General features: G+C 47.5%; 1 protein-coding gene across 5 annotated transcripts in view; it reads right to left on the reverse strand.

Moving 5' to 3' along the window:
- The window catches only part of ICE1 (interactor of little elongation complex ELL subunit 1), a 537335-nt gene that overhangs the window by 432365 nt on the left and 77088 nt on the right, over positions 1–27882 (reverse strand). For all 5 annotated transcript variants that reach the window (XM_040353451.1, XM_040353452.1, XM_040353450.1 and 2 more), the window contains one exon: positions 18865–18883. In XM_040353451.1, coding sequence (XP_040209385.1) covers positions 18865–18883 — 19 coding nt within the window. The remainder of the gene's footprint in view (positions 1–18864; positions 18884–27882) is intronic.

The following is a 27882-nucleotide window of genomic DNA, read 5'->3' on the forward strand; positions in this document are numbered from 1 at the left end:
GCATACTAGCACATTATGTGACACCAACCTGCAAATAAAGCCTGTGTTCTCCCCGCTGCAGGCCGCATCCATCTTTGCTCGTCATCTTTCCAGGGCCGTGGACTCCGACTGTCCGGAGCCGCATGATATCACTCCTGCGTGCATGTAGCCAGTTATAGCACAGGCAGCCGTTCCTTCAGAGCGCATGCACAATGCTCGGACTGAGGCCTGCGTGTGACGTTATGACGTCACGTCCGGGCCAGTGGAAGTAAACAATCCTGGGGACTCGGCTGGAAAGCCTGGGGATTATTTTATTTTTTTATCTCAGGCTTTCCTGCCTGGAAGAGAGATGTGGAGTCTTATAGACATCTCTCCATAAAGAGGGCCCGTCATGCCCTATTCATATTGCAAGGGATGTTTACATTCCTTGTAATAGGAATAAAAATAAAACAATAAAAAAAATTAACTAACGCTCCCCCCCATCCCCGCATGCAGAAGCGAACGCATGTGAAGGTCACGTCCACATAAGTAAACGATGTTCAAACCACACGTGAGGTATCACGTGAGGTATCACCATGAACGTTAGAGCGATAGCAATAATTCTAGCCCAAGATCACCTCTCTAACTCTAAACAGGTAACCTGTAAAAAAAAGTTAAAGTGTCGCCTATGGAGATTATTAGTACCCAAGTTTGGCGTCATTCCACAAGTGTGACATGTGAGGTATCTATTTACTCGGCGTAACATCTGTGACATTATTCAAAAAAAAATTGGGCTAACTTTACTGTTTTGGTTTCTTTTTCATTTGTGAAAGTGTTATTTCCCCAGAAAAATTGCATTAAAAAAATTGCTGCGCAAATACCTTGTGACATACAAAGTTGCAATGACCTCCATTTTATTCCCTAGGGTAAATGGGTCTCTGCTAAAAATATATATATATACAAAGTAGAACCTTGGTTTACGAGCGTTTTGAAAGACGAGCAACTTTTTGCTTTGGTTTGCGAGTACCGTCTTGATATACGAGCGTTTTTTTTTTTCCTTTTTTTTTTTTATGTTAAAAATAAGAATTACACTCACATTTGAAGGATTCCGCTGGCCATCCATGCAAAACCACTGTGTATATGACCAGTTAAGCCACACAGTACAGTATAGCTTTGTGCACTGTATGTGGCCAGAGGATGACCCACAGCACTTCTTGGAGAAACTCAGACACTCCCAGCAGAGGCAGGCTTACCCGAAAGTGATGTCAACAGTTCAGAGTTCTCCAGGAAGTGCTGTGAGCTGATGCTGTGCAAACAGACAGCATTACTGTGTACTGTACACCAGCTCTACTAAATACATTAAAACTATAAGCACCAACCCCTCTGGCCAGCTTCTCTGCATACAGTACAGTATACAAAGCAGATGAGCACCAGACTTAACACTGTGCACATTATTTTACTGTACTTTTGCAACAAGGAGCCACTGCAAGTCCAGTTATATTTGTTTTATGATTACAGTACATTTTTTACTGTATTTTGTTTTGCCGTAATAATTTTTATATGAACAAATGGTTGTGGAATGAATTATCTGTGTTTCCATTATTTCCTATGAGAACATTTGCTTTGATATAAAAGAGTGATTTGGTTTAAGAGCATGCTTCCGGAACGAATTATGCTCTTAAACCAAGATTCCACTAATTTTTGGGGGTACATAGTAAATTTTCTAGCAAAAAAAAAATATATAATTTACATGTAGGAAAGGAGTGCTGGAATTTGCGCAGTATGGAGGTGGTTAATCAGTTCCTAGGTGTAAATGTTTTCCCCTTCGTAAATGCTTGTAGCACTTGTACCTGTACTGCAGGTGTACATGCACTGAATATCAGTTATATGCTGGAACTTCAATGCAATAGTGGGAACTTCCAGATATGTGAAGGTGGCTTCAACTCTCTTCTAGAGCTCCTTAGGAGGCTAGGGTACACAGTCAGGGCAATTGCAAATTCCTTAAGTAAATTACTGCTTTGCCACATATCCCATGTACAGTACACCCACTGTATTTGTTCAGCAAGACCATCAGATCCTACGCCAATGAGTGGGGTTCCAAGCATCACGTTGCAAGGTAAAAATAGGATTTTTTATTATTAACGGCTCACCTGCAAAATCCTTTTCTTGGAATACACCACGGGACACAGAGCCTCTATTCATTGCACAGAAGGTTGTATGGTCACCAGAGGAGATTGGACACTGGCACAACCAATGAAGACAAGTTCCCCTCCATATAACCCCTCCCATAAAGGGAAGTACCTCAGTTTTTGCAGCAAAGCAGCAAGGTTCCCATAGAAGGGCGGGACCTGTGTCTCGTGGTGTACTCCAAGAAAAGGATTTTACAGGTAAGCGGTTATTAAAAATTCTATTTTCTTTATCGTACACCACAGGACACAGAGCCTCTATTCATTACATAGTGGGACGTCCCAGAGCAATGCTCAATGAAGGGTGGGTGGGAGGCACAGATCAAGCAGGCCGCTAGGGGACAAGAAGCCCTATACTGCTGCCTGCAACACGCTACGCCCAAAAGCGCAATCCTCATTTCCTTTAACATCTATTTGATAGAATTTGGTAAAACGTATGGACTGAAGACCAAGTCGCAGCTTTACAGGTCTCAGCTTTACAGGTCTGAGCCATGGAAGCCTGGTGATGCACTGCCCATGAAGCACTTATTGCCCTGGTAGAGTGTGCCTTAACAGAAAAAGGAGGAATCTTGTGCCTTAAACCATTACTTGTCGAATCCACCTAGAAATGGTGGATTTTGATGCCGCTTGGCCCTTCCTGGGACCATCTGGCAAAATAAACAAAACATCTGTTTTACGTATCTGAGCAATTGCCTGCAGATAAACTTTTACTGCTCTCACTACATCTAAAGAGTGCAATAACTTTTCCCCGCTGACCACGGTTCTGGAAAAAAGGAAAGAAAAACAAATGTATTGATTCAAATGAAACATCGACATCACCTTTGGTAAAAAGGTAGGATGGGGACGCAGTAAAATTTTGTCTGCGACAAATTAAATAAGGCTCTTTACAAGAAAGAGCTGCCAACTCTGATACTCTCCTAGCAGAAGAGATAGCAATCAAAAAGGCCAATTTCCTGCTCAAAAGAATCAAATTAATACGGCGGATAGGTTCAAAAGGTTGCTTTTGCAAGACTGACGAAAGCAGGTTCAAATCCCAGGGACATAAGGGAGACTTGACTGGCAGATTTATCCGTAGTAGTCCCTGAATGAAAGCCCGAACTAGGGAATGGGATGCCAGCGGTCTCTGAAAAAAGAGCGATAGAGCAGATATTTGACCCTTGATGGTACTCGGGGCCAATTTCACATTTACTCCTAACTGGCAGAAGGCGAGAATCCTACTTATAGCATACTTTTGAGGATTTCACCCTCAGGAAACATACGCCTTCCAGACTCTGTAGTAGATAAGTCTGGAGGCTGGCTTTCCAACATCAATGAGTGCAGAAAGAACTTGACCCGAGAGTCCTTGTTTCTTCAAAATGTAGGTCTCAGTAGCCAGACCATCAAATTTAGCTTCTGTAAGGAGGGATGGAACACTGGACCCTCTGACAGTAGGTCATGACGTAGTGGAAATACCCAAGGTCTTCCTACAGCCATCTTTATGATCTTGGCGTACCAGAGCCTTCTGGGCCAATTTGGGGCCACTAGGATTACTGGTATTCCCCCCTCCTTCATTCGGCAAAGTAGTAAGAGAGGGATTGGGGGGAATGCATAGATCAATGAGAATTGATTCCAAGGAATTATCAGAGCATCCGTTTGGTAGGCCAGTGGATCTCTTGTCCTGAACACAAAGTTGTCCAACTTTCTGTTGAGCCTGGAAGCTAGCAGGTCTGCATTCGGGGTCCCATATCTCTGGCATATTGCCTGAAAGACATCAGGGTGGAAAGACCACTCTCCTGGTGACAGCTGTTGGCGACTTAGATAGTCTGCTTGCCAGTTTTCTACCCCTGAAATGAAGATTGCAGAAAGACAAGGAACTTGTTTTTCTGCCCATGTTAAAATCTGATTCACCGCCTTCTGAGCATCCCGACTCCGGGTGCCTCCTTGGTAATTGATATAAGCTACTGCAGTAGCATTGTCGGTATGAATCCAAACAGGATGGTCTTGCAACCTGTGTGCCCAGATTCTGAGGGCTAAGTATACTGCCCGAATCTCCAGTATGTTGATGGGCAGGCTCTCGTCAAACTTGGCCCAGGTACCCTGGGCTGAAGTTTCTAATACTGCTCCCCAGCCCAACAGGCTGACATCCGTATACACCACCTTCCAGGAGACTGGGAGAAAGGACCTTCCTTTCCGCAAGTTCTCAGTCTTTAACCACCAAATGAAGCTTTGGCGCACTTGTGGAGATAGGCAACTGGGTAAATCCAGAACTTGGCTTTTCCTGTTCCAGGCAGCTAGAATATTGCTTTGCAGTAGTCTCGAATGAAACTGGTCATAAGGAACAGCCTCGAAGGAGGCCACCATCTTTCCTAATAGACTCATGCAGAGGCAAATCGATGGTCCCTTCTTTGCCCTGACTTTGTGGATCAATTCTCTTAGAGACTTGATCTTTGGCTCTGGCAGGAATAACTTGATTTGGGCTACATCTATAATCATGCCCAAATACTCTACCCTTCTTAGGGCTTCTAGAGAGGATTTCTGTAGGTTTATGATCCATCCTAAAGTGCTCCAGGTATTTTACGGTATTGAGCACAGCGTGATCTAATCCTGCCACTGACTGATCTATCACAAGTAGATCGTCTAGGTAGACCGCTATGCCTGTGCCCTCAGCCTTGCCAACAGAGGGGCTAGAACCTTTGTAAATAACCGGGGATCGGTTACCAAACCAAAGGGCAGAGCCACAAACTGGAAGTGGTGATGTTCTACCGCAAACCTTAGGAACTTTTGGTGAGCGGGATGGATAGGCACATGTAAATATGCGTCTTTGATGTCTATAGACACCAAGAATTCTCTGCATTGTAGAGTGGCGACTGTTCAGAAACCGATTCAGAGATCTTAGATCCAGGATGGGTCTGATGTCTCCATTTAGTTTTGGAACCACAAAGAGGTTTGAGTAAAAACCTAAACCTTGCTCCTTTAGGAGTACTTCCATGATTATCCCTCGAGACATTAAGTGATCCAATCCTTTGATGAAGGGTTTTCTTTTTAATGGATCTTTGGAGAGCCTTGAACTTCGGAACCGTTAAGGTGGGATCTCTCGAAATTCCAGCTTGTACACTAGGGATACTACGGAAACTACCCACTTGTCCTGGATCTCCGTCTGCCATGACATTGAAAACTGCCGAAGCCGCCGCCCCCCCCCCCCACTCGACTCAGCGGAGGCGTCTCTTCTTAAAGAGGCTTTGGGGTTTTGCTTGTTAGCTTTTGAACCCCACGGCTTCTTGTTCTTCTGGGCCTGGTTTTCTTTAGCCTTTGTGGCTGGCTGAAAATGCCATCGCCACTGGCTGGAGGCAGACCTTCCAGGAGCCGGGGAGAGAGAACGTTTAAAACAAGGGCACTTGTTTTCCCTTCTTCTCTGGCAATAGGGTAGATTTACTGCTCAATATATTTTGGGTATATTTTTCCAACTCGTCCCCAAAGAGGCGTTCGCCATGGAAGGGGAAACTGGCCAAAAGCTTCTTGCATGGAGCTTCTGCTGACCAACGCTTTAGCCAAAGAATTCTGCTCATATGCACCAGCTGGAGTGTGAGGCGAGATGCTTGCTGAACAGAATCTCTCATGGCATCCACTGTAAAACATAAGGCTTTAGGCAGATTCTCCCAAAGTTTGATCTGTTCCGGAGACAGATCTTTCAGTCCCTGTTTTACTTGTTCCTTTAAGACCTGACACATACCAACTGCCGCCACAGCAGGTTAGGCCACAGCACCAGCCAAAAAGAAAGGAAGACTTTAGTAAAGACTCCAATTTCTTTTCAGAAGGATCTTTAAATACTTGAGCATTGTCCACCGGACAAGTCGGGTTCTTATTTACACAAAAGAAAGCTGCATCTACAGAGGGCGGACTTCACTTCTTGGTAAATTTCTCCTCCATAGGATAAAGAACCTCAAACTCCCTAGGAGGTGAAAAAGGCCTATCTGGATGTTGCCAGTCTGCGTAAATCAGATTCTCCAGTAAAGGATGAACCAGAAAAGAACATGCAGCCTGCAGGGATCTTAACGAACCCAGGAAGAGACAGGTGATTCAGTTAACTCTGTGGAGGGTAACTTAAATGTAGAGCGTACTGCTTCAGAATAACATTGCACCTGTAATCTCGGAACCTGGGAAGCAGAGAAAGTTTCTTCTGATATCCCTGACTCCTCATCCTTATCCCCTGATGGTGTTACATCATCCTCAGATTTCTCTGCAAGGATATCTAAAAACAGAAGGAGATCTACTTCGCTTTTTGTCCTTTTGTAAGGACTTTGCGAATTAAAGTAGTGGTTCTCCCTTCTAAGTTGTTCAGGGCTGCCGCCAAAAAGTTTCCTCAGTGACATATGCAGGGCTGCTACTCCCGATAGAGGCAATGGCTCATCCTGTATAGGTGTGTCAGATATTACAGGAGAGGAAGGTATGGAGCAGGCACGGCTAGAGCCCCCTATCTCATGCAGCTTTTGTGTTTTTAGTCCCTGAATTTATTCTCTGGGAAGACATATTACTAAGCAAAGCCAAGGTACCAAAAAGCGCACATACTACTGTGTTAGTTTAGCATTTCACATAAATAGGTAGATTCAGAAAGAGTTAGGCCGGCTTATCAGAATCTACGCAGACATATGTTTAAGCGTATGCTCAAACAGAGATACGTTTAAACATATCTAAGATACGACGGCTTGCACCGTCCTATCTTCGATTGCAATATTTCGGATGGCCGCTAGGTGGCGCTTCCATTGCGGTCGGCGTAGAATATGTAAATGAGTTGATACGCCGATTCACAAACGTACGCCCGGCCGCCGCAGTAGTTTTACACCGTTTCCGTAAGGCATTAGCAGGCCTAAAGTTATTCCATCTATTAGGTGGAATAACAATGTTAAAGTATGGCCGCCGTTCCCGCCGCGAGATTCAAATTTTTTACGTCGTTTGCGTCAGTCGTCCGCGAATCGGGATTTACGTTGTTTACGTCCACGTCGAAATCAATAGGCCCGTGCGGCGAACTTAGCAGCAATGCACACTGGGAAATGTAGGCGCACGGCGCATGCGCATTAAAAAAAACGTAAAAAACATGAGGTCAAGCCTCATTACCATAAAACACGCCCCCCTCCAACACATTTGAATTTGGCGCCCTTACGCCAGCCCGCTTTAGGCTACGCCGCCGTATATTAGCAGGCAAGTACATTGAGAATCATGTACTTGCCTAGCTAACTTACGGCGGCGTAGCCTAAACAGGCTAAGCTACGCCGCCGCAAGTTTAAGCCTTTCTCTGTGAATCTACCTAAAAGTCTGCAACTAATAACACAGTTTCATGCTGGAGTAGGTGTCTAAATTAGGGAGTGCTCAGCCAACCACATAGAGATCTTACATGCCCTTTACGCTGCTGTGTCCCTTCAAGGAAAGCTCCAGGCTTGTGAGGCTCCTTTAAAACCTCCTGCCTGTTCGATTGCCATTGGAATAGCATGTCCGCGCATGTGCATGTTCGCGACCCTGCGCCCCCTACTCGTCGTACACCATACAACCCACTGTATAATGAATAGAGGCTCTGTGTCCCGTGGTGTACGATAAAGAAAATAGGATTTTTGTACTCACCATAATATCCTTTTCTCTGAAGTTCATGGATAGACACAGCTCCAAATATTCTTGGCAGTAGGGTTATGTTCCATCTATCAGGAGAGGACTAGGCAGACATGTTAAACAGTTAAAAAACAATTAACACAGCGAAGCTGAACAGTACCGCCCAGAGGGGGGTCCCTCTGGCCATAACCTCTCGCCCTGCAGTCGGCAGCTCAGTACGTCAAATAGCAGCACAAACTTTAAAAAAAGGAGGGGTGGGTGCTGTGTCCGTCCATGAACTTCAGAGAAAAGGATTTTACAGTGAGTACAAAACTCCTATTTTCTCTTTCGTTCATGGACGGACACAGCTCCAAATATTCTTGACAGTAGGTACGTCCCCAAGCAGTGTCAAATAACGAGGGGTGGACACAGCAAGCAAACCAACTTCCACCCAAAAACAAAACAGTGCTCCTCAACAGAGGAGTTGCAACCTTAAACAGCCGCCTGCAAAACTTTGCGGCCGAAGCAAGCATCCGCAGATGCATGTACTTCAGCTTGTAAAATTTAGTGAAGGTGTGAACCAGGTCGCCACCTTAAACACCTGTGAGACAGACGCTTGATGTCGAAAGGCCCAGGAAGCACCTATTGCCCTGACTGAATGCGCCGTGACAGGAAAGGGAGGCGCCCGCCCCTGTAGGGCATAAGCCTGAATCACAATCTGTCTGATCTACCGAGAAATGGCGGCCGACGAGGCGGTCAGGTTTTTCTTTGGACCAGTCACTGACACAAACAGTAAGTCTGACCTCCGAAACGGAGCCATAGCAGAGAGATATACTCGCAGAGCTTGGACCACATACAAGGATGTAAAGCAACCTCTTTGGGATGCGACGGCCGAGGACACAGGGATGGAAGCATTAAGATGAAAGGGCCAAAACAACCTTCGGAAGAAAGGAAGGCTGCGGGCGAAGCACCGATTTATCTTTGTGGGGGATCAAGTAGGGGGACTTGCAAGACAAGGCCGCCAATTCAGAAACCCCTTCTGACTGATGTAATAGCCACCAGAAAAGGCCACCTCCTGAGAGAGTCAAAAAGGGGAATATCTCTGATGTTCTCAAATGGAGGTTTCTGAAGTGCCAAGAGCACCCGATTCAAATCCCACGGGGGTAGTGTTGTAGGAACCGGAGGGTCCACATGTCGAACCCCTTACACAAACGTTCTCACCAGTGGATGAGCTGCCAAGGGTTGTTGAAAGAAAACAGCCAAGGTTGTAATCTGCCCCTTTATGGTGCTTTGGGGCAAGTTTTTGATACACTCCACGCTGTAAAAAACAGCAGGATCCTGGAAACCGAATATGCCCGTGGGCGCCCCACTCCATCTCCTCACACATGGAGGTGTAGGCCTTCCACGTGCGATGATCGATCTTCCGAGAAGATGACTTCTGTACCCACAGCATGGTGGAAATTACCGAGAGAAGTAGAAAGAAAGAAAGAAAGAAAGAAAGAAAGAAAGAAAGAAAGACCTCCCACATTGGCGGTCGCCAAGGGACATCCGCCACCTGGCGTACAAGGGTGCTGAGGCCAATCTGGAGCAATTAGACTCACCAGGATCCCCTCAGGTCTCCACTCTGCGAAGCAGGCGAGGAAGAAGCTTTTGGGGGAAAAGCATATATCAGCTGGTACTGTACCCACGGAATCACCAACGCGTCTGCCCAGAAATCTTTGGACCTGGCCACAAACCTCAAAACCTTCCGATTCAGTCGAGAAGCCAGGAAATCCACGTCTAGCGCGCCCCATCTCCGGCAAAGTAGCTGAAACACATTCGAGTGTAGTGACCATTCTCCTTTGTCCGAAATCTGGTGACTTAGGTAGTCCGCTTGCCAGTTTTTTACACCCGGAATGTATACGGTCGTCAGGGCCGGCACGCTCCGCTCTGCCCACCGAAGGATGCGAGCGAACTCAAAAGCTGCAACCAAGCTTCTTGTGCCGCCTTGATGGTTGACATACGCCACCGCCGTGGCGTTGTCCGACTGGATCCTGACTGGACGTCCCTGAAGCTTCAGAGACCATGTGGAGAGGCACAGTCTGATCGCCCGAAGTTCCAACACATTGATCGGCATCGACCCTGTGTTGACTGAACACCCCAGACACCACCCCCCAGCCGGTCAGGCTGGCGTCCGTTGTGATCATCGTCCAGCGAAAAGGAAGGAACGACTTCCTGGACTGAAGGGCCGGAGATCTCAGCCACCATACCAGGGAAGCCCTAACTAGTGACTCACCTGGATTTGACAAACCTAGGGACAACAAAGACTTGTCCCATTTGGACAGCATATCCTTCTGCAAGACACGTGTGTGGAGTTGAACATACAGTACCGCCTCAAAGGAGGCCACCATGAGACCCAGGACTCGCATGCAGAAGCGCAGTGTCAACCACCTGCGGGATGCCAACAGCTTCACCGCCGACCGAAGAGTCTGCAACTTCCCCAAGGGGAGGTAAACTCTTGCCTCTGAGGAGTCCAGAATCAAGCTCAGGTATTCCAGGTGCTGAGTCGACACCAACACAGACTTCTGTAGGTTCAATACCCAACCAAACTCTTGAAGAGTCTGACTGGCGATCGCCACATCCTCCACTAATTCTGAGCCCAAAGCGGCTCTGAGCAGGAGGTCGTCCAAGTAGCCCACGATAGCGATTCCTCGCTGTTTCAGCAAGGCCAGAATCGGAGCGAGCACCTTGGTGAAAACCCTTTGGGCTGATGCCAGGCCAAACAGAAGAGCAACAAACTGGTAGTGGTTGTCCCCGACCGCAAAGCGCAGAAACCTCTGATGCCTGGAATATATGGGGACAGATGGAAAGATGGAAAGGGCTGCAAGGTCTGGGACGGTGATAATAATGGGGGATTTTAACTACCCAGAAATTGACTGGATTAATGGCACTTCTGGGACAGTTAAAGGACAAAAATTTAAAAACCTATTGCAGGACAATTTTATGGTGCAGTTTATTGAGGCCCCAACTAGGAATGATGCCCTGTTGGACCTGATAATCTCAAACCATGCAGAGCTTATTACTAATGTTCAGATAAAGGAACATCTGGGTAGCAGTGATCATAACATGATTTCATTTAATGTTAACTATAAGCAAGAAATACATACAGGAAATATTAAAACACAACATTTTAAGAGAGCAAATTTTCCAAGGATGAGGGCTGCTCTCCAGGACTTGGACTGGGAGGGACTATTGGCACAGCTGAACACAGAACAGAAATGGGAATTCTTCAAAAAAACTGTGTGGAACCTCACTGCAAAGTATGTTCCCATGGGCAATAAGTTTAAAAGGCTAAAAATAAAACCTATGTGGCTCACGGTCAAAGTTAAAAAAGCTATAAACAATAAGAAAGTAGCTTTTAAAAAATATAAAAATGAAGGAACACTAGTGTTGTTTAAATGTTACAAAGAATATAACAGGATATGCAAAAAGGAAATCAAGGATGCAAAATTTCAAAACGAATGACAGATTGCAAAAGATAGTAGGACAAACCCCAAAAAAATATTTAAATATATTAATAGTAAAAAGGTGAAGTCTGAGCATGTAGGCCCCTTACAAAATAATCTAGAGTGGGTGACTGGGGACAAAGAGAAGGCAAATTTATTAAATGTTTTCTTCAGCTCTGTGTATACAATGGAGCATGGGGGAGCTCATGTCCAAAATGGGGGTGGGAGTGACACAGCCTCAAATCCACAATGGCTCAAAAGTGATATGGTCCAAAAATATTTAGACAGAATAAAGGTGGATAAAGCACCTGGACCTGATGGCATCCATCCACGGATCCTAGGTGAGTTGAGCTCTGTCATTTCAAAGCCACTGTATCTAATATTTAGGGACTCATTAATGACAGGAATAGTACCACTGGATTGGCGCAGGGCCAATGTGGTGCCCATATTTAAAAAGGGAACAAAGTCTTTACCAAGTAACTGTAGACCTGTTAGTTTAACTTCTATAGTTGGGAAGATACTGGAACGTTTAATAAAAGACCACATGGATGAGTTCTTGCTGGAAAAAAACTATTTAAGCAGCAGACAACATGGATTCATGAAAGACATAAGTTGTCAGACAAACCTGATTTCCTTTTATGAAAAGGTAAGTAAAACCCTGGACAGAGGCGTGGCTGTGGACGTGATATATTTGGATTTTGCAAAAGCGTTCGATACAGTTCCGCACACACGGCTCATGTGTAAGGTAAGGTCTACAGGATTGGAAATATCAGTTTGTAAATGGATAGAAAACTGGCTGAAAGACAGAATTCAGAGAGTCGTGGTTAATGATTCTTACTCTGAATGGTCCAAGGTTATCAGTGGTGTACCCCAAGGTTCAGTGCTGGGACCCTTACTTTTCAATATATTTATAAATGATATTGGGTCTGAGATCAAAAGTAACATTTCTGTCTTTGCAGATGACACCAAGCTATGCAGTGGAATAACGTCCTTGCAGGATGTCTCCAATTTACAAGCCGACCTCAATGCTCTGTCTAATTGGGCGACTAAGTGGCAGATGAGGTTTAATGTAGATAAATGTAAAGTTATGCACTTGGGGGCTAAGAATATGCATGCATCATACATACTAGGGGGAGTACAACTGGGGGGATCTGTAGTGGAGAAGGATCTGGGGGTTTTAGTTGATCATAAGCTCAATAATGGCATGCAATGCCAAGCTGCGGTTTCCAAAGCGAGCAAAGTCCTTTCTTGTATTAAGAGAGGTATGGACTCCAGAGACAGATATAATTTTGCCCCTGTACAAATCATTAGTAAGACCTCATCTGGAATATGCAGTTCAGTTTTGGGCACCAGTTCTCAAAAAGGACATCGGAGAACTGGAGAAAGTGCAGAGAAGGGCAACCAAACTGATAAGAGGCATGGAGGAGCTCAGCTATGAGGAAAGATTAGAGGAACTGAATTTATTCACTCTTGAGAAGAGGAGAATAAGGGGGGATATGATCAACATGTACAAATATATAAGAGGTCCATACAGTGAACTTGGTGTTGAGTTATTCACTTTACGGTCAACACTGAGGACAAGGGGGCACTCTTTACGTCTAGAGGAAAAGAGATTTCACCTCCAAATACGGAAAGGTTTTTTCACAGTAAGAGCTGTGAAAATGTGGAACAGACTCCCTCCAGAGGTGGTTCTGGCCAGCTCAGTAGATTGCTTTAAGAAAGGCCTGGATTCTTTCCTAAATGTACAGAATATAACGGAGTACTAAGATTTGTAGGTAAAGTTGATCCATGGTAAATCCGATTGCCTCTCGGGGGATCAGGAAGGAATTTTTTCCCCTGCTGTAGCAAATTGGATCATGCTCTGCTGGGGTTTTTTGCCTTCCTCTGGATCAACTGTGGGTATGGAGTTGGGTGTATAGGATTTTACTGTGTTTTTTATTTTGTTTTTTTTATTTTTTGTGGTTGAACTGGATGGACTTGTGTCTTTTTTCAACCTGACTAACTATGGGGACATGCAAGTATGCGTCCTTGATGTCCAAAGACCCCAGAAAATCTCCCGGATGAAGTGCAGCGACCACAGAGCGAACCGATTATATCCTGAATTTTCGTACCCTCACAAAGACGTTGAGGGCCTTGAGATTAGATGGACCCCGTCCTTTTTCGGGACTACAAACAAATTGGAGTAGAATCCCTGAAACCTTTTCGGCAGCGACACAGGTACTATATTACCCCGCGCCTCAGCAGGTCCTGCACTGCCCCCAAAAGGGCATTCTGGCGAGCCAGAAGAAGATGAAGGTTTGAGGGAAAGAATGTTTGTTTGGTGGACAAGAAAGAAACTACATCTTGTACCCTGATGAAACCACTTCGCAAACCCACTGGTCGGAAAGCAGGGAGGTCCATCGAGCTGCAAACTCGTGAAGGCGACCTCCCACCCGAGAGTCGGGCGGGGGAAAACCTTCATGCTGTCGCAGATTTGTTCGCAGGCTTGTTTTGCTTGCGAATCCAGGGACGTTTTTGTCCCTCAGCTGGCCCCTTGTCAGCCTGGGAATGCTTACCTGCGGGCCCAGACTGACGAAAATATCGGTTCTGAGCAGAAAGGAGGGCCCTGGCCTACGGCGTGTCGCCTTACCTTTTCTGGATTGTGGAAGTAACATGCTCTTACCCCCAGTGGCATTCTTAATAATGTCATCCAGCGGGCTCCAAAATAGCCTCCCTCCCTGGAAGGGCAAATCCGCCAGAGCCTTCTTGGAAGTCTGGTCCCCGGACCAGTATTTTAGCCAAATTAGGCGACGCAGTGCCACAGCAGATACTGAGGCTCTGGAAAGCAAGGGAGCTGTGTCCAGGGCTGCATCGCAGACATATTTAAGGCCATGCCAACTGGTCGGCCAGTTCTACGCAGACCGGGGGAAGCCTGTTGCTTCTCCAGCTTCCTATGCAACAATTTTGCCCATTCAGCAAGTGTCTGACACCAGGGCCGCAGCCAATACTGGCCGTAATGCTGACCCCAGCATGGCGAACATGGACCGGGCCACCGCTTTAGACCTTCTGTCTGCAGGATCCTTAAATGCAGGGGTCCCCTCTACCAGAATCGTGGTTACCTTGTTCAACCTGGATACCGGGGGGTCCACAACCGGGGGTGATGCCCACATTTTCAATAGGCTCTCCTCAAAAGGGTAATGGATCGCCATGCTTTTTGGGACCGAAAAGGTCCTCTGCGGTCGTTCCCATTCCTTGTCTATAGACTTAATATAAGTCACATAGGGAAACACCTTAGCAGTGAGGGTCGGCTTGTGGGAACCAAAAAGGGGCCGACACCTCAGTAGATGCCCCAGCCACATCCTCGAGCTTGAGGGTTTCCCATACTGCGGTGATAAGTGCTCCAACAAGTGCCTTCACCTGCGCTGACCCGGACATGGAGTCTTCCTCACTGTCCGAATGGTCCTGGTCTGCATACTCTGACAACTGCAGAACAGGAGCCATGTGCCCCAGCCAGGACCAAGTCTGAGTCACAGCTTTTCCCCAGAAGATGGTGGGGGGGAGGGGGCATTTTTTACCCCCCTTTCGCCCACACACTGCCTCCACCCTGGCAACAAATGATTCCAAAAACCGCAGACAAAGCGTCAATAGGTACCCAGGTGCAGGGGCACTGGTTGCTACCACCGGAAGGTCTGGGGAAAAAGCACCAGCTTCTGAAGCCATGCTAACCCGCACACCTAACAGCCACTCAGGGACTAAGTCAAGGTACAAAAAAGGCCCACCCTCCTAGCACCCACAGACCGAGGGGTATTCCCAGAGGACTCACCGCCCTGACCCAGGGGCTGCATAGCGCTGCGGGCCGCTCCAACTCCTGCACAGTGTGCACGCCTGAAGTGTCTCAGAGGTGATCTGTGCCGTTTGCGCCATTCAGTATGAGAAAAATAGCGCTAGAGGCCAAAACCAATGTTAAGCTACAAGAAGATGGCCGCCGGCTGCCTCAGGAAAAAAAAAGAAGAGCAGGAGCTACAAGAAAATGACCGCCCGTTGTATGAGCAATAGCAACAGCGCGGCTACAAGAAAATGTCCGCCTGCTATATTAGCAATAGGAACAGCGCGCGGGTACAGAAAAATGGCGCCGGCGCATCTCCGAGGTAAAATAAAAGACCGCGAAAACAATGGGCCTCCGAGCGGAGGCCCCCCGAAAGGCCGACCACCCACACTAGAGCGGACCTGGACCCACCACGCAGCCCCCCACCAGGACCCAAAGCCCCCCCTCAGGGACCCCCGGTGAGGTACACAGCAGGCCCAGCAATGCATGGGGAGTAGGGATGGACGGGGAGAGAGGAAAGAGAGCAAAGAGAGGGCGAGAGACCCCCTAAACGACCCCCCCCCCCAAGGAATGCCCAGCTGTTCCATCCTGCCAAGACAGGAGGAACCTTACTTACCCATCCCTTCGAGGACTGCTGGACGCGTTCCTGACAGACCTATCACCAAGCAGTATGGAATGGCTGTTGGCCACGGCCCACTGTGACTGGATAGCGGTAGCCCGGTCATATGTAGGCCCCCGAAGCATATAGATCACCGGCCACCCCTGGAGCAAACGGGGTATGTCATGGCCAATCCAGCGTGTAGCTAAAGGCCTGCTCACGCTCAATGGCTGGACTGGGGAGACTACAAGGACCTATATTATCCAGCCTGTCACCCAGCCAGCAATTGATAGTAGATCTCAGGATTAGGGATGAGCTTCGAGTTCGAGTCCAACTCATGTTCGACTCGAACATTGCCTGTTCGGCGAACAACGAACAATTTGGGGTGTTCGCGGAAAATTCGAAAAGCCGCGGAACACCCTGTTAAAGTCTATGGGAGAAATCTAAAGTGCTAATTTTAAAGGCTAATTTGCAAGTTATTGTCCTAAAAAGTGTTTGGGGACCTGGGTCCTGACAAAGTGTCATTTCTGAAGGAAAAAAGTCATTTAAAAATTACTCGCGGCTATAATGAATTGTCGGCTTCCGACAATTCAGAGAGAATTCATTCATAAAAAATAAAAATAAAAAGGTGTGGGGTCCCCCCAAATTAAATTACCAGGCCCTTCAGGTCAAATAAAAAAACGCCGTCAAATAAAAAAATTTAAATAAAAAAATGGCGTGGAGTTCCCCCCAAAATCCACACCAGACCCCTTATCCGAGCACGCAACCTGGCCGGCCGCAGAAAAGAGGGGGGGGGTGAGAGAGCGCCCTCCCTCCTGAACCGTACCAGGTCACATGCCCTTAACATGGGGAGGATGTCCCCATGTTGATGAGGACAAGGGCCTCATCCTCACAACCCTTGCACGGTGGTTGTGGGGGTCTGCGGGCAGGGGGCTTATCAGAATCTGGAAGACCCCTTTAAGGGGACCCCCAGATGCTGCCACCCCCCCCCCCCCTATGTGAATTGGTAATGGGATACATTGTACCTCTACCATTTCACGATAGAAGTGTAAAGAATTGTAAAAAAACACACACACCGTGGAAAAAAGTCCTTTATTAAAAAAATACAGCGGTGGCAATCCACTCTCGATCCCCGCTCCAACGTTGTCGGTATCCAGTGACAGGTGATCTCCTCTCCGCTGGGGTCCAGCAATGAGAAGATCATCCAGGTCCGGGATCCAGAGTGCAGCATCGCCGGCCGCCTGTCTCCACCGGAGACAGCACGGCGAATGACGCGGCTGGAGCTAGTGACAGTTCTTATATAGGTGAGGTGGAGTCAGAGGGGGCGGGGTCATGTGATGGGTGGCCCCGCCTCACCTATATAAGTAATGTCACTAGCTCCAGCTGCGTCATTCGCCGGGCAGTCTCTGGTGGAGACGGGCGGCCGGCGATGCGCCGCTCTGGATCCCGGACCTGGATGATCTTCTCATCGCTGGAGAGGAGATCACCCGTCGGTGGATACCGACAACGTTGGAGCGGGGATCGAGAGTGGATTACCACCGCTGAATTTATTATAATTTTTTTTAATTAAAGGACTTTTTTCCACAGTGTGTGTTTTTTTGCAATTATTTAAACTTCCTTCGTAAATTGGTAGGGGTACAATGTACCCCATTACCAATTCACATGGGGGGGCAGGATCTGGGGGTCCCCTTTGTTAAGGGGGTCTTCCAGATTCTGATAAGCCCCCCGCCCGCAGACCCCCACAACCACCGGGCAAGGGTTATGGTGATGAGGCCCTTGTCCCCATCAACATGTTGAGGGCATGTGGCCTGGTACGGTTCAGGAGGGGGGGGCTCTCTCTTCCCCCCTCTTTTATGCGGCTGGCCAGGTTGCGTGCTCGGATAAGGGGTCTGGTGTGGATTTCTGGGGGAACTCCACGCCATTTTTTTTTTATTTGGGGTGGAGTTCACCTTAATATCCATACCAGACCTGAAGGCCCTGGTAATTGAATTTGGGGGGATCCCACGCTTTTTTTTTTTTTAACGAATGAATTCTCTCTGAATTGCCAGGAGCCGACAATTCATTATAGCTGCGAGTAATTTTTAAATTACTTTTTTCCCTTCAGAAATGACACTTTGTGCAGAGACAGTTCTAAGTACAGGAAACATGCACTATTTTACAGGCATACTTTACACCCCCCCCAGGTACAAATTTTAAAGGAATATTTCACTTTTATTGTTTCACTTTAAGCATTATTAAATTCACTGCTCCCGAAAAAACGGCAGTTTTTAAAACTTTTTTTTGCATTGATACATGTCCCCTGGGGCAGGACCCAGGTTCCCAAACACTTTTTAGGACAATAACTTGCATATTAGCCTTTAAAATTAGCACTTTAGATTTTAAACGTTCAAGTCCCATAGACTTTAACGGGGTTCTAAAGTTTACACAAACATTTGGTGTGTTCACAGGTTCTGGTGCAAACCGAACAGGGGGGTGTTCGGCTCATCCCCACTCAGGATCAAAAAGTAGAAAAAATATATAAAATAAAAAGAAAGTTCTCCAGGACCAATGGGCCCCTAGGGAGCCAGGTCCTTCTCCTACACTATGCAGGAAAAAAAACTGAGCTGCTGACTGCAGGGTGAGGGGCTATGGACAGAAGGACTGCCCCCTGGGCGGTACTGTTCAGCTTTGCTGTGTTACATGTTTTTTAAGCGTTTAACATGTCTGCCTAGTCCTCTCCTGATAGACGGAACATAACCCTACTGTCAAGAATATTTGGAGCTGTGTCCGTCTTTGAACGAAAGAGAAATATAGATTTGCAAAATAGGTCACTGTGTTAAAGGCTTGCACTGAAGTCACTATATTTCCAGATTGGCATCTTAGGAGTAATACAGATTTGCTTTAGGAGAGAACAGATAGCACTTTCAATAATAAATTGTATACCAAACATGTATTAAATATGCCAGATTAAAGCACTTTATTTGATATATTGATATTTAAGATTAGCAGACTGGTTGTTTTCAGTGAACCCGCAGATGTGATAGTTATGAATACATACATTTCAAAAGCCATATGCATGCACCTTGACAACAATTAGTTCAAAATGCTTGCGTGATAACAAAAAGAAAAAAAGGCTCATAACACTTAGAACTTTAAGAATTGCTATTGCTACTTGAGAAACAAACAAGAAATAATGTTTTGACAATTCCCTTTATATATGTGTTCATTGCTTTATCTAGAAGTCCCATATTAATTGTAGGATGCAATGAAATTTGATTACCATTGAAGATCACTTACCTTTCTGCATCCCTTAGATGTATTAACTTTAGTTAAGAAAAAAACATTAAAAAAATTAAAGCAATAAATAATTTTGCGCTTTTGTGACTGTCTAATAGGGTGCACCTTCTATACCATCCACAATTTGGATTGTCATTCCTCACAGTGGTTCTTAATTGCCAGGCCAGAGTTTCCGCCAGCTCCAAAAGGCACCGGCCGTCTGCCTACTCTGCCGTGTGAAAGTATTTAATCACTTCAGCCCCAGGTTTACCCAACCCCCCCCGTTCATGACCTGGCTAATTTTTGCAATACGACACTGTGTTATTTTACTGACAATTGCACATTTGTGTGATGCTGTACACAAATAAAAAAAATTCCCCACAAATAGAGCTTTTTTTGGTGGTATTTGATCACCTCAGCGTTTTTTTTTTTTTTTTGCACTATAAATATGAATAACAAGCCTGACAATTTTGAAAAAAAAACTATATTTTACTTTATGCTTTAAAGCATATCCAATAAAAATCTATTAGAAATGTAATGTTTTCATCAATTTAGGCCAATATATATTATGCTACATATTTTTGGTAAAAGAATCCAAATAAGCGTATATTTTGCACAAAAGTTATAGCATCTACAAACTATGGGATATTTTTATGGAATTTTTATTTATTTATTTTTAGTAATGGCGGCGATCAGCGATTTTTAGAGGGACTGTGACACTGCAGCGGACAAATCAGACACCTGAAACTTGACACTTTTTGGGAACCAGTGACACGAATACAGTGATCAATGCTAAATAATATGCACTGTAACTGTACAAATGACATTGGAAGGGGTTAACAGCGGCGATCAAAAGGGTTAAACGTGCTCCTAGGAAGTGCTCTCTAACTGTGTGGGAAATGCAGTGACTGGAGGAAAACAGAGATGCAGAAACACAAGATCTCCATCTTCCTCGCTCACAGAACAGCAGTCCACCTTGTTTACATAGGCAGACCACCGTTCTGCCTCTCCTGTGAAAGATCCACGGGTCACTGCAGGAGCGGGGTGCTGGAAGCATGCCCCAGACCCACTGCATGAAATCACGTACCCGTACATGATTTTGCGCAGAAGTGCCACCCTTCCGCAGTACATCTACGTGGGGCGGTACTTAAGTGGTTAAATAGCTCTGGGGCGGGGCTACCCGGTGATATTACCCCCTTGTGATATCACTGACCACCTTGGACTGGTCCGTGATGTCACGGGGGGAAGGTGCCCTATGGGTCTGGTATGGATTTGTGAGGCAGACAGGTTTTTTTTTTTGCATTTTTCCTTAAAATGCCTACCAGACCCGAAAGGCAGTTTTTTTCCAAATCCAATTTGTGTTCAAAACTAATCCGATGTGCGATTCAGATGCTTTCCCATAGAAGGCAAAAAGCCTGGAATTCACATCTAAACTGCACTGCAGTTCTCAAAAAATAGAATTTTTGTACTCACCGTAAAATCCTTTTCTCTGTCGTCCTTGGACAGGCACAGCCTTCTCAAGTCTTGACATATGGGTTATGTTCAGTCTAATATGAGAGGACTAGGCAGAACATGTTATATATTTAAATACAAGTTACTTTAACCGAGTTGAAAAGCTCCTCAAGTGATAACCCCTCACCGTGCAGTCAGCAACTCAGTTTGTCAAAAAGCAATACAAAGCTAAAAAGGAGGGGTCCATGGACGACATATAAAAGGATTTTACGGCGAGAACAAAAATCCTATTTTCTCTTTTCGTCCATGGACGGACACGGCCTTCTCAAGTCTTGACATATGGGACGTCCCCAAGCAGTGTAAAAAAAAAAACGAGGGGCGGGCACAGCAATCAAAAAACGAACTTCACCCCAAACAAGCAGAGCTCCTCAAACAGCCGCCTGCAAAACCTTGCGGCCGAAGGAAGCATCCGAACATGCACTTACATCAACCTTGTAAAATTTAGAGAAAGTGTGAACGGACGACCAAGTCGCCGCCTTACACACCTGTAAGACCAATGCTTGATATCGGAAAGCCCAGGAGGCACCAATTGCCCTGGTTGAGTGCGCCCTAACAGAGAAGGGAGGCGCCGCCCCTTAAGGGCGTAGACCTGAATGACGGTCTGCCTGATCCACCTAGAAATGGTGGCAGACAAAACCGCCAGGCCCTTCTGCGGACCAGACACCGCCACAAACTAGAGGTAGACCAATATGATTTTTCTCTGGCCGATGGCGATATTTAGAAATTGGGGCGGCTGATGGCCAATATATTTGATGCCGATTTTTGTGGCTGATATTTTAGGCCGAAAAAAAAACCACACACCTCACCCACTCCACTCCTTCCTTCTTACTCCTGTCACTCTAGCACACACTTGATGTCCTCAGTACAGATGGCACTGGTTGGTGGCAATGGTTTGGAACTGGCAGGTGGCACTGGTTGGCACTAGCAGGTGGCACTGGTTTGGAACTGACAGATGGCACTATTGGCACTGGCAGGTGGCACTGGTTTGGAACCGACAGGTGGCACTAGTTTGGGACAGATGGCACTGATTGGCAGTGGCAATTTGAACGGGTTGGCACTGATTGGCGGTGGCACTAACAGATGGCACTAATTGGCACGGCAGGTTTCACACTAAGCAGAGCAACTGTGAGAGAGAGAGGCTGTCAGTTCGATGTCGGGGGTTGGCTGGACCCAGCAGCTAAATTACACCAGCCAATGATTGGGCTGCTTTAGAAAGGGGGTGGGGCCACATATATGTAGCGGCCCGCCCAGATAAAAACCCATTGAATGGTGTAATATAGCTGCTGGGTCCCGCCCACCCCCGACATCGAGCAGACAGCTCCCCTCTATCTTACTTGTCAGTTTGGAGAAGGGAGGAGGAACAGTGGTCAGTATAAAATAGCCCAATTTTGATAATAAATCGGGCGATGTCGATTTATCAAAAATGGGCAAATATCGGCCAATATATCAGTCTACCTCTACCACAAACCGTGAGTCTGACCTCCGGAACGGAGCCGTAGCAGACAGGTACACCCACAGAGCAAGTACCACGTCCAAAGTATGCAACGCAGTCTCTCTGGGAATGCGACGGTTGAGGACACAAAGAAGGAAGTACAATGTCCTCATTTAGGTGAAAAGCTGAAACCACCTTCGGAAAAAAGAAAGCTGGAGGCGTAGCATTGCCTTATCCTTATGGAGGACCAAGTATGCTGACTTGCAAGACAAGGCCGCCAACTCAGAAACTCGTCTGACAGATGTAATGGCCACTAGAAAGGCCACTTTCTGAGATAGTGTCAAGAGAGGAATTTCTCTGATGTTCTCAAAAGGAGGTTCATGAAGAGCCGAGAGCACCAGATTCAAATTCCATGGAGGAAGCGGTGGTCCAATTGGGGGGGGGGGGGGGGAATCACATGTCAAACCCCTTGCACAAACGTACCCACCAGTGAATGGGTTGCCAAGGGTCGTTGAAAGAAAACAGCCAAGGCTGAAATCTGTCCCTTGATGGTGCTTAAGGCAAGCTTTCTGATCCACTCCACACTGCAAAAACAGCAGGACCCTGGAAACCGAATATGCCGGTGGATGCCACTCCATCTCCTCGCATAGAGATGTAGGCCTTCCAAGTGCAATGGTAGATCTTCCAAAAAGATGACTTTCGTGCCCTCAGCATGGTTGAAAATGACCGAATCCGACAGACCTCAGTCCCTTAGTACCTATCTTTCAATAGCCATGCCGTTAAAGCCAGCGACTGTAAAGCAGGTTGAAGTATGGGACCTTGAGACAGAAGGTCCTCCCGCATTGGCAGCTGCCAGGGCGCATCCGTCACTAGGCGCACAAGGTCGGCATACGAGGGATGCCGGGGCCAATCCGGAACAATTAAAATCACCGGAATCTCCTCGGCCTCAACTCAATTTCAGTGGGTGAAAGGCATAAATTAGCTTATACTGACCCCACGGGGCCACCAATGCGTCTGATGCATCTGCCTAGGGATCTCTGAACCTGGCCACGAACCTCGACACCTTGCGATTGAGACGAGAAGCCAGGAGATCCATGTACGGTGTGCCCCACCTCCGACAAAGGAGCCGAAAACACCTCCGGATGCAACGACCATTCCCCTTGGTCCAGCATCTGGCGACTTAGATAGTCCGCCTGCCAGTTTTCTACGCCAGGAATGTAAATGGCCGATAGAGCCGGCACACTCCTTTCCGGCCACCGCAGGAGGTGAGCTACCTCCGACGCCACAGCCAAGCTCTGTGTTCCTCCCTGATGGTTGATATAAGCCACCGCCGTGGTGTTGTCCGAATGGATCCCGATTGGACGCCCTTGTAGCCATTGCTACCACAAGGAGAGGCACAGGCGGAATTCGTCCAGAGTCCAGCGACCCTGGGACGACAGGACTCCCCCCCCCCCAACCTGTGAGGCCGTCGTCCGTCGTGATCACAGTCCACTGGTAGGGAAGGAACGACTCCTGGGGATCTCAGCCACCAACTAAGAGAGGCCCTGACCAGGCGACTTACCTGAATTTGACGATCCAGAGACTATGGAGATTTGTTCAATTTTTCCAGGATCTCCTTCTGCAAGACTCAAGTGTGGAATTGAGCAAACGGTACTGCCTCGAAGGAAGCTACCATGAGGCCCAGGACTTGCATGCAAAAAGGGAGAGACGACCATTTGCAGGGCATTAACAACTTCACCGCAGTCTGGAGTGTCTGCAACTTCTCCAAGGGAAGGAAGACTCTCGCCTACGAGGAGTCCAGAATCAAATCGACTTCTGAATGTTTAACACCCAACCAAATTCCCGGAGGGGCCGACTGGCTTTAGACAGTCCTTCTCCAATTCTGAGCCAGAAGCCGCTTTCCGAAGAAGATTGTCCAAGTAGCTCACGATGGCAATGCCTCGCTGTCTCAGCAAAGCCAGAATTGGGGGCGAGCACCTTGGTGAAAACTCTTGGTGCCAACGCTAGGCCAAAGTGAAGAGCCACAAACTGATAGTAGTCTCTGCCTATTGCAAAGCGTATGCAAACTTGATGTCTAAGGACGCCAGAAAATCCCCCGGATGGAGCACAGCTACCACCGAACGAATTGATTCCATCCGGAACTTTCGAAACTTTACAAAGGCATTGAGGACCTTGAGGTCCAAGATTGGACTGACTCTGTCCTTCTTTGGGACCACAGATTCGAGTAGAATCCCTGAAACCTTTCTTGCAGTGGCACAGGTAAAATTACCCCTCACCGGGGGCTTGGCCTGGCTGAGCATGGTGATGGCCGCTTGAACGGAGAGCTCCTGCAAACAGAGGACTAAAATCCGCTCCATTTGGGGAACCACTGAACCTATCGACCATGGACAAGTCAAACAGAAGTGTCTCAGCCTCTAGGACACCGAGGGAATCCGGAACACAGCCCGGTCGGAATATACCCGAGCTCTTTCGCTCCCTCCGCTCTGAAAGCCACGAGGTCTTGCAGGCCGCAGGGCCTACATCCCCGAGTGCCGCCTCGGACTTACAATCGGAGGAGAGGGAGATGCATGTCGGACCTCGACAATAGAGGTCGCAGGCACAATGTGAGGGTCAGGGGAGTTCCGGAGGGGATCGATGTGGAGGCCCTGCCGCAAACGATCTGCGCCATCTTTAATGATTTACTAAGCCCCCCGGCGGACTCTCTGGTGGGGATGGAGAGGTTACACTGAGCGCTCAGACCCCCCCCTCTCGTGATGGAGACCCTCCGAGGGATGTCATCTGTTGTATTGTGAACTTTCCACTCAAAGAGGAGATATTAAGAAAAGCTAGGGAGAGAGGCTGCATAATGCATAATGGCGCTGAAATTAAACTTTTTCAGGGACTCTCCCAAATCACCTTGCAGAACAGGCGAGCCCTGCGACCCCTGCTGGATGTCTTGCGGAACCGCAATATAATATACTGCTGGAAGTTTCCTTTCTGCCTGACCGCCTCTGCTAGGGGTCGCTCTGCCTTCCTCCGCTCCCCAGATGACCTCCAGCAATTCTGTGAGCAACTTGACATACCCAAGGTGGAACTGCCAGGCTGGTGTACCTTTCATTTCCCGACGGAGCCGTGGCGTCCAGTGTCGCATCATCCCTCTCCAAAAGCCCAGAGGCAACGTTCCAGACGGCGGAGATCGGACTCTTCCCTGCCTGGAGCCCATATGCCTCGCCGGGAACAGGGCCTCCACAGTCCGGATCCCCTGGCTACCCCGCGCAGAGATCGCCTAAATGCCTGATGACACATGTATCGGTTGAGTCTCCCCGCCTGTAGGTGTCTTTATTTTCGGTTTTATTTGCCCATCTCAGATTCACTTAGACTTTAGTTCTTACCAGTTGCTACTCTGTCCCTGCTTGTTATTCTGGGTTGAAGGCCCTGTCAACGTTTCCTGTCCCTGGGTGGTGTCTTCTATCCACATTCCATCAACACAGGTCTGTGCCTCTATAGACATATACGCCGGTTCTATGCCACCTCACTACTGACTGTTTCTATGGGAAATCCTGGTGAGAACTGTACGCTGCTCTATTACTTGCGGAAGCCACTTCAGGACTTTCTTGTTTATACCACCAACAGCCTAGGCTCCAGAACTGTTTGCGTCCTCTCATTGACCCTGAACCCCAATCTGTTTTCCCCCTGTATGACTACCCTGCCTTTGCCCACTGTCAAACCCATCCCGCCAGCTTCGCTGCATCAGACTTGCCATCGGAAATTCCGGCCCTGCGGTGGTGGTGATATTCGCCTCAAACAGAATCTGGGTCGATACTCACAGTCTCACGGACATGTGCCCTGGTCCTACACCTGCCCATCCCTACCTTTACTTCTAGAATCTCCAGCAGAAGACTGCATGCTGCCTTAGGACCATTGAGCACCACTTTGTCTGCTACCCATTGACTGCTGCGGGTTCGAGCTACAGGACTGGTCGAGATTGCTAACTGATGGCTCGGGTGGTTTGGTGATTCTATCGGTAGGATGGCGCGACTCCGTGTGATGTCAGAATTTTTTTTAAAGGGTGAACCTCCACTTTAAGGATACGGACTTCACTACACGTCTGGAATCCACGATCCGCAACTACTTTGTGGAAAATGCTTCTCCGGACTTGTCCCCACTTACTCTTTGGGAGGGCCACAAGTGTGTAGTCCGGGGGGAACTTTTGGCCCAGGCAGCGAAACTTAAGAAGTTACTCCAGGAGACCATAGCGGAACTAACATCTAGGATCAGAGGGCTGGAGGCTTCGCACAAAGCCTCCATCTCAACACTCTCTGCAGGAGCTCACGCATACCCGCTCCTTGCTCCTGGAGGAACTAGGTAAACGAGCCAGACGACGCTATGTTCTTCACCAGAGAGTGTTTTATGAACAAGGCAATAAGTGCGGGAGACTTTTGGCAAGGGCGGTGCGAGCTTCCAGACCCTCCAACACAATTCACCAGATCCATGATCACCGTGGTGTTGCCCTGTCTAAAAACGAGGACATAGCGAAATGTTTCGAACAGTACTACACAAAACTTTACAAACTAATGCCTTCTAACCAGAATCCGGCCCAAGAGGCATGGAGATCGGAGGCTATTAGGAATTTCCTGACCAAGTACTGTCCAAGGCAAGTTCCGGAGGCACGCGTGGCAGAATTAGACCTGCCCCTCTCTGCTGAGGAACTCCAAAACGCGGTGAAGCAAATGAAACCGGGAAAGAGCCCAGGACCCGACAGGTTCACGCTGCAATATTATAAGTCCTTCTTAACTGTCTTGTCTTCTAAGATGATAGATACCTTCAATGCTCTAGCATCCCCTTTCGTCCCAATGGGTCGTTTGTTGGAGGCACATATACCGGTTATACCGAAAGAAGGTAAAGACGCCACACAAGTCCAGAACTATAGACCGATATCACTTCTCAATGTGGACATTAAGTTGTACGCCAAGATCCTAGCAAATAGGCTGTCCCCGTTCTTGCCCGGTTTGGTCTCCCAGGACCAGGTAGGGTTTGTCCCTGGAAGAGAGGCCAGGGACAATATTACCAGGGCATTGAATCTACACCATTGGCTCACTGTTTCCGGGACGCAGGGCTTCTTCCTATCCCTTGATGCGGAGTAAGCATTAGACAGGGTAGCCTGGGACTACATGCGGGAAGTTTTGAAGATAATTGGCCTTCACCCTCGCATGTTGGCACATATCTCCGCATTGTATTCCACTCCCAGTGCATGTGTACGAGTTAATGGTGACCTGTCGGACGCCTTCTCCATAAGCAATGGTACCCACTAGGGCTGTCCCGTCTCCCCTGATTTTTGTTCAAACCCTGGAACCTTTTCTTAAACTACGTTGCAATCCCGATATTAAAGGCCTGATGGTGGGAGGCAGGGAGTACAAAGTAGCGGCTTTCGCTGATGATGTACTCCTTTCTTTGTCGCTGCCGAGGATATCCCTACCAAATCTGCTGAAAGATATAGAGAGCTTTGGGAAGTAATCCCATTTTAAGATTAATTATTTGAAATCCCATGCCCTGAATGTGTCACTCCCGAAGTCCGACGTGGAAGGCTGCCGGAGTTCCTTTCCGTTCCTCTGGAATGAAAGAGCCATTACGTATATGGGCATTCAAATTACGGCGGATTTGACTCACCTTTATAACGATAATTTTTTAACTGCCCTTAGAAGGGCCCAACAGGATTTAAAAGACTGGGGGCCCTTAATCTTTCTTGGTTCGGTCGTTCCGCCCTCCTGAAAATGATAGTTTTACCACGCCTATTGTACCTCATGCAATGTATCCCGATTGCCTTACCTCCCTCCTTTTTTGCAACGTATAAGACGGCCGCTTCAGCGTTTATCTGGAAGAATTCGCCTCCCCGTAATTAGATTCTCGCTGGTAACCCGCCCAAAGGCCAAAGGTGGTATCGGTCTTCCAGATCTCTTCCAATACTACCTGGCGGGCCACCTTGTGCGAATAGTGGACTGGAACGTCCATGAGACTAGGAAGGGATGGGCGGTGCTGGAAAAGTCCTTCACACAGTTCCCCCTTGATTCGCTCCCTTGGATGTCACCTCGACCCTGGCCCCCAGAAATTAAAGCGGG

The sequence above is a fragment of the Rana temporaria genome, chromosome 5 (genome assembly GCF_905171775.1).
Source record: "Rana temporaria chromosome 5, aRanTem1.1, whole genome shotgun sequence".
In the NCBI taxonomy this organism is placed as follows: Eukaryota; Metazoa; Chordata; class Amphibia; order Anura; family Ranidae; genus Rana; species Rana temporaria.